The sequence below is a fragment of the Phalaenopsis equestris genome, unplaced genomic scaffold (genome assembly GCF_001263595.1).
Source record: "Phalaenopsis equestris unplaced genomic scaffold, ASM126359v1 Scaffold231576, whole genome shotgun sequence".
Lineage (NCBI taxonomy): Eukaryota > Viridiplantae > Streptophyta > Magnoliopsida > Asparagales > Orchidaceae > Phalaenopsis > Phalaenopsis equestris.
In genome coordinates, this window is record NW_018249546.1 from 178,887 (window position 1) to 190,224 (window position 11,338).

General features: G+C 30.6%; 1 protein-coding gene across 1 annotated transcript; it reads right to left on the minus strand.

Moving 5' to 3' along the window:
• Positions 1 to 270: 270 nt before the first annotated feature.
• On the minus strand, positions 271 to 8,239 carry LOC110038147 (H/ACA ribonucleoprotein complex subunit 3-like protein). The gene is made up of 4 exons (XM_020742917.1): positions 8,072 to 8,239; positions 7,571 to 7,648; positions 7,233 to 7,275; positions 271 to 528 (listed from the first exon to the last, which is right to left on the minus strand). The coding sequence occupies exons 2-4, from the start codon at positions 7,622 to 7,624 to the stop codon at positions 431 to 433; spliced, it is 195 nt and encodes a 64-aa protein (XP_020598576.1). The 5' UTR covers positions 7,625 to 7,648; positions 8,072 to 8,239; the 3' UTR covers positions 271 to 430.
• Positions 8,240 to 11,338: the final 3,099 nt, after the last annotated feature.

Below are 11,338 nucleotides of genomic sequence, written 5' to 3' on the forward strand. Positions count from 1 at the left end.
TATTATAAGAGTATTGCGGGGTAATGGAGTACGCACGCAGAGTTATGTGCGTATTACGTAAGCAAATATTTCCCCTGAATTACAGAGTAAGAAAACATATCACGCTCCATAAAATTAATTTGATTAAACTCAAAATCAATCTCTTTCAACACCAATAAAAAATTAGAAACCTTGATGCCCAGTAACTTGAAATAACCCAAAGGCGAGCACAACATTTGAAGCTATATTGAGATAATTATACTAATCAATCGATATATGGTACAGTTAACAGAATAAAATATCAGAGGTTCCAATATCTAAAATACAATTATGAAACTGTTATAAAATATATATATTCCATTGGAAGAATTCACAAAAAGTAGCCCATAAGATCTGCAAAATTACATAGTACTAATAAATATAACGGAGCATCTATAAAGCAGAATACTGCCTAGTACTGCAGTGGTGGTTTCTGGGTGGGAAGCAAACCAAATCGTTTCTTGAGAAGAACGCGCTGCCTAGAGTACTTGTCATCTGGGGAGAAGCGCGCTGCAATCAACAATAAAAACTCTTGAGCTATATATATTGAAGGCCATATGAGATGAACATTGAGTTAAGAGTCATTAAAGATGTGCCATTTGTTTCCTTGAAGTTTCTTAATTGAAACAAAAGGATGCCAAACGATTAAAGAAAAAGCAGTTTGATACTAATATAAGAAAAGAGGACATTTCATGGGAGCATATAAATTATAATAAAAGATAAGGAAGAGGGGAATTGAACAAAGGCTTTAAAGGCTGTTATAACAAAGGTTGCATACACAATATGCAATGTCAAAGAGTTCAAAATTAATAAGAGGAAGACAATATTACTGAAAGATCAAGGATTAAGGAGTGATCAGTTTACAATCTTACATCAATTGTATTGAAGAATATGAATATAATAAAAATAAAAAAATAAAAGTGTAGGGGAGTACTAAATAATAAATGAATATCATTGGGGATTAAATATAAATTTATAAAGCTCGAATAAAATGTTCAATGTTGCACGGATACAAGTACTGAGTGAATAAAAAATCAATAACCAAGTTGAATAAAATTCAATAATAACCAATTTTGAGTGTGACGGAAATAAAAACATAAAGATGGATATCTAACAATAAAGACAATGGGAAAATAACTATTCAAAGAAACTCTGGGGGTGGCACATGCCTGCTATTGAAATAAGGTCAAAAGAAATAAACTTGGTTGATTAGCGCACACAATATGGATGGTAGAAGTTGTAATAGAAATAAGGGAGATGAACTAAAAGTGAAAAAAATAAAAGAAAAGAATAAACGACCAAGTTACACATCTAAAAATTATTAAGAAATAGTTGTGCAAACTAAATTTAACACTAAATAATAGTGAATTAAAAATTAGATTATAAAATTAAAAAAAAACTTGCAAGAAGACTAATGATGAAAGAAATGAATGTTCCATGTATTTTTTTATATTTGATCAGACACATCAGTTGATGAAATAGTCAACGATGATCACAAACAGCTTCAAATTTTACTACAATTTAAGATCAACGCATTAAAAAACAATTTCCCTTGAATTTGCCCAACAAAATGAATTAATTGCAAAAAAATTGAAGTTCTAGTCCAGAAATAAGTAAAATTTTAAAGAAATTAGAGATTTTCTTAACAGCTACTGCACTTCCAAACTAGGTATATGTTTTACAAAAGTCTTGAACATTTAGCATTTCAAGTAATTTAAATATCATCCAAGCCATAAAAACTTCTTTCTTGATAACCACTTAACCTTTATAAGTATATAAATGACACCCACCAATTATGTTTATCCTATCAAACAGAAAACCAAAACTAAACATAAGAGATAGGCAATCCAAACAATATTACTTTAGGGGAAAGATAATCAACAAAAAAAATGATTTAGGTAGAAAGATTAAGGACGTAAGATGAATTATGTAAACCTACTAATAATTCAGGTGCAGCATAACCAAACAAACTCTGGAAAAGTTTGGTAAATCTGGTGAATGCAGACACGGATTCTCTTGGACTAAAACAATTTGAAAATAATTCTCTGCAACCTAATTTTAAAAGAAAAACACAGTTTTACATGGATGAAGGAAATTACAGTGCAGGTGGCGAAGAAATAGATGAGAGCTATGAGATTTTGTTCATGCATGCATCAATTGGAACCAGCTATTTTAACCTAAATAGACCAACAAAGAAATGTTGCAACATCATTACAAAAGGGAAATCCTAATTTATAATGTGCGTATTGATGCACAGAGACTCCCCGCCATAAGGTGCAAGAGATTTATGCATATAATCAACAATAATAAAGAGCAACAAAAGGTTAAAAATATATGCATGATACACATAATAAAGTAAACAAGTACAAGGACCAAGAATCAACATCGAAGTTTGCAAACTAAGAATCAACATCAAAAGTCTGAAAACTAGAAAAAGGAAAAATGGTAAGTCAAATCTAACATGTTTAGAAGTTGTTGAAAATGGTGCAAAATAAATATAAATCCAAAATCAAATACTAATCAAATTAGATACAACAACAACAACAGGCCTTCATCTCACTAAGCTACATGAATCTTTTTTCTCCATTGTGTCCTATTGAGTGTCATATTTTCATTTAATTCTAACAAATTAAGATCATTTTTTAGTACTATCTCTACTTTTTTTTAGCACAAGTCAAATCTAAAACATCTACTTTTCTAACAATGTCATCATATGGTCAACATTTAATGTGACCAAATCATTTAAGGCGACTCTCTCTCATATTGCCTGCAACTAGAGCTACTCCAACCCTTTCACAGATATATTCTTTTCGCATTTTGTCTCTTAGTGTAAAACCATTTACTCACCTGAGCATTCTCATTTTAGTAACACTTAACTTAGTTTTAAGCTTCTCTTTTATAGGCCAACATTCTACGCTATAAAGCTTTTAAGTCTCACCACCATCTTATAAAATTTTCTTTTAAGTCTAAATGTGCTTCTTTATCACATAATAGACCGGATGCATTCTTCCACTTCAATCACCCACCTTGATTTCTACTAATAACATCCACATCTATATCACCATCACTTTGAACAAAAGACCCCGAAGTTTATGTTGCACCGACACTTCTAAAAATGTGACGAACCCGTGTCAGACATGTGTCAAACACCGACGCGCGTTGACATTCTCAGACACATCTCCAACACTACAAAATATATGTCTAATCATTTTTTTAGGCTTGAACACGTCTAGAACACATCTCAACACCACATCGGACGTGAGCTTAACACAATTTCGAGAAAATGAGACACGAGAATTAGAAAATTATAAATATACGTACAACCTTATCTATACCTCAATCAAAATCACCTCATCTCTCGTCATGTTGAAGCTCCATCTACCATTCGTAAAAATTGAGCATCGAAGGTGCATCCAATATTCGTCAAAGACGAGCATTAGTAATTCCCTTTATGTAATCATAGGATTTTTTAAATTTTAGTAGATAAATTGGATTATAAATTGAATGAATTCTTTAGAAATATAATATATCTAATTTTAAAAATTCATTTTCATAAGCATGAGATTTTATAATATAAATTAAATTTATGAAGTTTAATTTTATGCTTACATAATTTGTGTTGTCATTTTTTTAATAAATAATAATAGAAAAATATATATTTCATATTAATAATTAATTAAAAATAATAACTTGTCCATGACATATCATGTCCTATTTTTTTCATATTTGTCGTGTCCCGCATTGTGTCGTGTTTGTTTCCCTATGTCTATGTCTGTGTTTCATAGCCTGAAAAATTTAAAATGTTCACTCCTTTTAATGGCTTGATTACTCATTATTACAACTCTGCCACTGGATCAATTATTTATAAAATTATATTCCATATATTTAGTTTTAGATCTAATTAAACAAAAGCCTTTAGATTTTAAATTTGACTTCCATAATTCAAGTTTTTCTTGAACTCTCTCTCAGGTCTTATCCTTAAGAAGAATATCATCAGCAAAAAACATAAACTAAGGCACATCCTCCTATAAATGTCCAGTAAGAACATCCATAACTAAAGCAAAAAAGATATGGGCTTAAAGCTAATCCCTGATGTAATCCAACTAAAGTAAGAAAATACTTAGACAATTATCCTTATGTTTGAACACAAGTAACAGCTCTAGTATACATATCTTTAATGACTGGAATATAAGCAATATCAATAGATTTCTTTTCTGGAACTCTTCAAAGTGCTTCTCTTGATATTTTATTATAAGTTTTTCCTAAATCAACAAAAATCATATGTAGATCCTCATCATTCTCTATACTTTTTCATCAAATCACTCAATCTATACTTTTTCATCAAATCACTCAATAAATGTATAACTTCCATAGTAGATTTGCCCGACATGAATCTAAACTGATTTGAGAAATTTTTATATGACATCATAACCTATAATCAAGTACCCTCTCCCATAACTATATAATACATATAAGAAAATACTTGGTCAATCCTCCTTATGTTCGAACAAAAGAAACAACTCTAGTATACATATCTTAATGAATCAAATATAAGTAATATCAACACATTTCTTTCTGAAACTCTCCAAAGTACTTCTCTTAAAACTTTATAATAAGCTTTTTTCTCAATCAACAAAAATCATATGTAGATCCTTCTTATTCTCTATGTTTTTTCATCAAATCTCTCAATAAATGTATAGCTTCAATAGTAAACTTGCCCGACCTAAATCTAAACTGATTTTGAGAAATTTTTATATAATGTATGACACATTAACTTAACTCATTTATAATTTGCAGAATGTGCATTCTCTTTATTCTTAAAAATATAAACCAACAGACTCTTTCTCCACTAATCATCATTCTAATTTTTAAAATAATACTAAAAATTTTAATAAGCAAAAAAATTCTCAAATCTCCTAAATATTTCCACTTCTATTAGAATACAATTAAGTTCTACTATTTTTTCACACTTTATTTTCTTTAAATTCTTCTCAACTTATATTTTACTAATGCGACGATAGAAAAAAAACTTTGTTATTATTTATGATATTAAGAACACTAAAATCAATCGTATTTTCACAATCTTCATTGAAATATTTAAAAAATATCTCGCCCATATATGTTGAATATCCTAATCAAAAACAAATATTTTTTTTTTTAATTTTTGTCTTTAATACACTTTACTTGAGTTAAACCTTTAATTTTCTTATCTCTTTGTTTGGTTAGTTTATAAATATATTTTTCATCCTATTTAGTATCTAATTAATTATAAAAATAATTAAAAACAGAATTGTTAGTATCACAAATTGTTCTCTTAGACTCCCTGTGGGCTACCTTATATTTTTTCAAATTCTTCAAGATTTTATATTCAAATCAATTTTTATTTAATAAAAATTACTTTTTATCTTTTTTTGCACATTTTCATAACACAACCAACTATTTTTATTCATAAAATTTTCTTTTGATTCTCCAAACATATATATGCAACTTGTTTAATAGAAGTCATTAATTTATCCCAGATAGTATTAGCTTCTTCATGAACACCCCAAATCTTAAAATTTTGAAGCTTACTCATAAAAATAACTTTATTTGTGTCTTTTATTTGTCTTCATCTAATTCTCTGATAATATTTCATTGTATTTTTCATCTTTAAATCCTTCAACTTAATATCCAAAATCAATTATTGATGTTGGTTACTTAAATTTTCACTTGAAATGCCTTACAATCCTTAAAATCTCAACGATTTATTTTCTCATTAAAAAATAATTAATTTATGTTTTATTAAAACTATTCTTATAAGTGATAATATGCTTATCTTTTTTTTAAATAAATTATTAGCAATAATATTTTTTTTTGCTACAAAAAAGGTTAAATAAGCAAATCATAAATAATTAAGGCTACGACGACAACATATAATGTGGAACACACATGCACCTTTGAAAAAGGGTTATGTGTTTCATTCAGGTCAGCATTTTAAAAAAATCAATATATAAAGTGTTCAATATTAGTTTTTAATTTCAAATATGCTCTTCCCTGATAAGATTATTAGGAATCAACTCAACACCTAAAATGTCATTCATATGCAGTAGGTGATCGGAGTTCTTCCAATATACAATAGCTCATCGCTTTTGCCAAGTACATTGTCACTTCTAGGCCCCTACTGCTTGGAAAATAGAAGTGTTCCATTAAGAAGCCAAGCAATGCGCTTTGCAAGCAATTCCTCCTCTCATTACTTTAAAGAGATTGTAAATATGTTTACATCAAGGAAATTTCAAAACCAAATTTTCTCTTTTCAAATCTTTGAGAGCCAATGTTGTACTCATAAGTAAAAATTTGTACGAGAAATTAGCATCATAATCCAAAATTCTGCTAGGTGTGTCTTCATAAATGAAGAATCTAGGATTTTTTACTTGAATGTATCTTATTTTTGCCAGTTTGTGGACGAAATAATCTCATGTTCTCAGCATGTTAGGTATTATAATCTAGTTCTTTGGCAAGCAACTAGAACTTTGATCATTTTTTCCATATTCATCGGAAGAAAATCAGAGGTTTAGTGGCTTTAAAATAAATAAGGGCAAGCTTCTGTGTTATAAGGCAAGAAGGGAATTTTTGAAAAGTTAAATAATAAATATTCAACTAATGATCACAAGCTTGATCACATAAATGGACGTAACCTCTAATTTTAATGGACGAAAGATGGTAGGCGCCAGTTTGACAATTGGGAACTAACCTGGAAGACGTAAGTGGAAAACCATTACAGGGGCTTTAAAAAGCACAGATCACAGCGAAACATGCATTATACCTTGGAAAATTAGAAATAACTTACCCAAAAATAAATAAACACTAAAACTATTTAGTGACGTGTTCTATAAAGAACTATATCCAAGAAGGTGTGTACAACAATGTAGTACAAAAAATGCAAATTAACAAGCACAAGTTGTTCAAGCTATATCCTATGACACGCCCTAAATGAAACCATGCAGATATGCACACGGATGCAGAATGCTAAATTTAATGCAATATAGATGCTATGGGACAAGCAAATTTGATTAATCTTTAGCCTACGATCCTGAAATAATATCAATATAATATATATTACTTGTAATACAATTAAACAGATATACTTTTAAAAGTCTAGAACCAGTTATCAAACTAAATGTTAGGAATGCAAAGTGAAGAAGAAAAGGCAAGGACGGGGAATGATCCAAATATACCTGGATGAGCAGATTCTGTTGCTATACCAAGTGGCGATTCTTTCTGCAGAAAGAAAATCATCTGGCATCAAAATGAGTTTGAAAAATTCTTTTGAAGAAAACGTTGAATCAAAAGAAAACAGTGAATGCTACATTATTTCTGCAATTTAAAGTGCTGCATAAAAATAACTCAGTCAACATAATCAGAAGAAAAAAACTTTTTTTCTAAAATTCATTTTGTAACACTTAACGCTTTTATGGTAAAAGACTATATAAAACAAAAGATAATAATGTTGATTAAGAATACCCATTCGTTCATGAAAAGAACAATCAAGGTTTAAAACACATTTATTAATTACCTTGGTGGTGTAGACCTTGTCCCCGTTATCATTGATGTAAAACTGAAGATACATGGCTATCAAAGTCAAACTAGTGACCTGAAATTTCAAGGCCAACTGAGTTAAATACAGACTGACATATTCAAAATCATAAGTTAATGCATTGGTAAGAAAGCATAATAAGCATAAAACAACAACTACATCCTCTATGCCTTAAAAGAAACCTGCTTAGCCGGGGGTACAAGATTTTGAAGCAATAAAGATGAGCGGAAGATTCTATTTTTAATAAACAGGCGTCGAACAGTAATAGAGAACTGGAATAGAAATGGCGGATGAAACCCTAAATAAAATTTGCTAGACTATGGCTTGAAACAGAAAGTAGAGACGGAAATGCTGCTTGAGGAGAGAGATTAAACGTAGGGCAGGAAGGGAGGCCAATGGGAGGATCCCATAAGAAAGAAAAGATCTGATGCAGATGAGATGAAAGTTGAAGTTGATGAATGAAAAGCATAGAGAAAATACCTCGAGGTAAGTTGAGAGGCTTGTGAACTACTTGCGGCGGCAGCTGGCGAGGATGGGAAGCGCAGACCCGAACGAGGAAGACGGCTTACGTTCTCATCAATCGCATGTATGCCCTAAATCAACCAATGCACACGATGGACAACTCAGAATTAGACTCGATTATTCAAAAACTCCAATTTTAAATTGGTTAAATATGAATATAATCGGACCTGAACATTTAGGTTCATCAGCAAATTAAATATTCGATATAAAATTTAAATATAATTTGTATCATAATATGATATATTATTTAAATAAAATTTAACTGGTTAAAATTGATTTAATTATAAATTTAATAATAATATATTATTATATCAATAATATATTTTTAAGATTAAGTTTAATTATATTTTTATTTTATTATTAATTATTAATTATTTGAAATTTAATATGATGGAATTCTAAAAGTGAAAATCTCTTTTGTTTATTCTATTTTATTATTTTTGGTCTATCATTGATTTTTATCAATTGTTTTTAACAATTGATGAATAATTTCACATTTTGAGTTAATTCGTAATATTAGTTCATTTAATTTTTTTTAGCTCTAATTTCAATATTTTTTTCTCTATATTAGAATTTATTCTTGTCAGAATATATCTATAATAGATACTAGATAACAACATGTAAGTTAGTTTATTTACTCATATCATATACAAGTTATATGATTTATTTAAATGTTTATTTATTTAGATTTATAAAATTTATATTTTTTTATTTGAAAATTTTGGTGCTTGCTTGAATTTCTTTTATTAGCTAGTTTAAATACTTGTTCGTTTGTCATAAACTAATCAGGTACAAATCAATTTCAAATATTAAAAATTTTAAACAAGTCTAAACTTGAATAATATGTCAAAGCTTAAGGCAAACTCAAGTCGAACATGAACAACTTATAATTTTATCAAGCCAGCTCCAAACTATGATATACTCAGCTCGTCTTAGCTCAGCTCTATTACAGCCCTAACCACATATTCTCTAATCATATATTCACATAGTACAAATTTTGAGGTTTCATACATACTATATAACATATAATTCATATATATTTACATACTTGGCATGCCAATATTTATTTCAATGCAACTTTAATGTTTAGATATTAAAAATAGGGGCATTTACAGGCATGCTACGAAATTCTTTATTATTTGCATATCTGACACTTAAAGTTGCCTTTTTACGTGCCTACACTTAAAATTAGGCAATATCTAAAAATACCACATTAAGCGATGTAACCCTAACCGAAACTCAGCTTCGTCATCGAGCTCGCTGGTCTTGATACACTCATGAATCCCTTCCTCGCCAAAAATAAGCTCAACGGTTTCCTATGTTTCTGAATCTTTGATGCAGCAGGCAACCAATTCTTGAGATTTTCAAAGCCTATGACAATTATTTCACCACACTGCTCCCGCTTAGCGTAACCAATTTGCAAAGGCTTCCATATGTCGTTCTCGGGAAAAACTTCTTTTATAGACAGATTCATGCAATGGAGTTGGTTTTGCTTACCTGCAAAGATCTCCGAGGAAGTACTCGGTGAGCTCAGAAACCTAACAAAGCTAAATTATCTCTTCTCGTGTTATTTCAATTGAAGAAATTTTTAAAAGCCTATTAATGAAAATTTTTTTAAAAGAAAGAAATTTATGAAGGTGAGAACTAGCTCAAATGGTTGGTTGCGGCTCTTTACCCTTTGAATCTTGTTGATGTCTTCTGATCCCACTTAAGAGAGGGTCCTTATGGAGCACAACCACTGGTCTGTGCTAGATGACCAATATATTTATCAATTAATGGGCTTCTCATTTTCAGTTCTCTGAGAATGCACAGAATGACTAGAGGTTGAGGAAAAATAGGCCATGGCCAAGGAGAGGATCAAGGCAGCCGAAGAATGGGCGATGACAAACAAAGCCAAGGAACTCCAGTAATTACAACAAAACTAAGTCATGTTGGAGAAGATAGCTATACTGAAGACTTCTAATGACTTTTTTGTTGAGCTCTCCTCCTACCCGCGTCAGGTAAAATTTCTTGCATTCAAGCTTAAAAAAAGGGTAGTCTATGGTGCCAACCAAATGGTGAAGACAAAATTTGTCTCCTTTTAGAGGACTGGCATAGATAAGTTTGCCACCGAACTTTTGAACTTGGAGGAGGCAAGGAAAGAAGAGAGCGGTGAAGATGATGAAGGGTAGTCAAATGTATGACTCATTTTTTACTTCATTTGTAACTTAAAAAGGTTCCTTCTTTTCTCTTTATTGAAAGCTTGCACATAAATGTTAGGAAATTATATAAATTTTTTAATCATGAATGAAAATAAAAGCTTTGAAGGATGAGGGCGTGAATGAGCAGAAATTGGTACCAACTAAAACCCAGCCCTTATGAATAATTCATCTAAAGCTATCTGAGATTCACATTTGTTAATGGGATCGTCTGCTATACTTCGATTGGATCACTTGGAGGACCGTTTACTATCCTTACTTGTGGGTAATTTGTGAGGAATAGAGAGGTCTTTTCATCTATTGCTGAAAGACCAGCGTTGGGAATGCTTCTGCGTAAGTGAAAGCGGAAGCATCAAAGATGCAAGATCAGATCATAGATTTGGAGGAAGACATTGTGGAGCTAAAGGATCATATTGCTTCATTGAAAAAACAAGTGGAGGTCAATTCATATGCGGCTCTCAGGATACACTGAGACCTGGTTGAAGTGAGAGCTAGTCTACGACTGAAACATCTTAATGATGATTCATTTGTTTTTTACGGGGATGTTTACTAGAAAGACTTTTCTGATCAGACTACATCACTCCAAAAGACATTATAAAAATTATCATGTTCTTTTTTAGTTGTGATTCATAATTATTTGTATTTTTATTATTTCTTGGCTAGTAAGCCTGACTAGATTTATAAAAAATGAGAGCATTTTTCTTTGTGTGCTTGTCATACCTTTGTTTTTTATTTGTTTTATTTTAAATACCTATGCCGAGCTTATGGCGAAGATGATTTGATTGGCCAAAAGCAATATGTTTTGGGTTGCTTTGCAAATTTTATTAGTAAATTGTTGTATGATTATAGAGGGATTATGATTTCTACATGTTCGAATCTTATACTTTCCATGTCTCGGTCATCAGTTAGGTCATCGCCTTGGACAGACCAAACCTTACGTCAAGTAAATTAAATGGATCTTGTTGCAGCCTTAGCGAAGGTAACCGTCAAGACTTATTGTAGGGGTGATTTGTATGATGTTCACATA

Coding starts and splice junctions, on each gene's coding strand:
- LOC110038147 (XM_020742917.1), bottom strand. CDS start 7,624: ATGTATCTTCAGTTTTACATCAATGATAACGGGGACAAGGTCTACACC. Junction 7,276..7,570: donor ACAAGGTCTACACCACCAAG/GTAATTAATAAA, acceptor TTCTTTCTGCAG/AAAGAATCGCCACTTGGTAT. Junction 529..7,232: donor AACAGAATCTGCTCATCCAG/GTATATTTGGAT, acceptor TGTTGATTGCAG/CGCGCTTCTCCCCAGATGAC.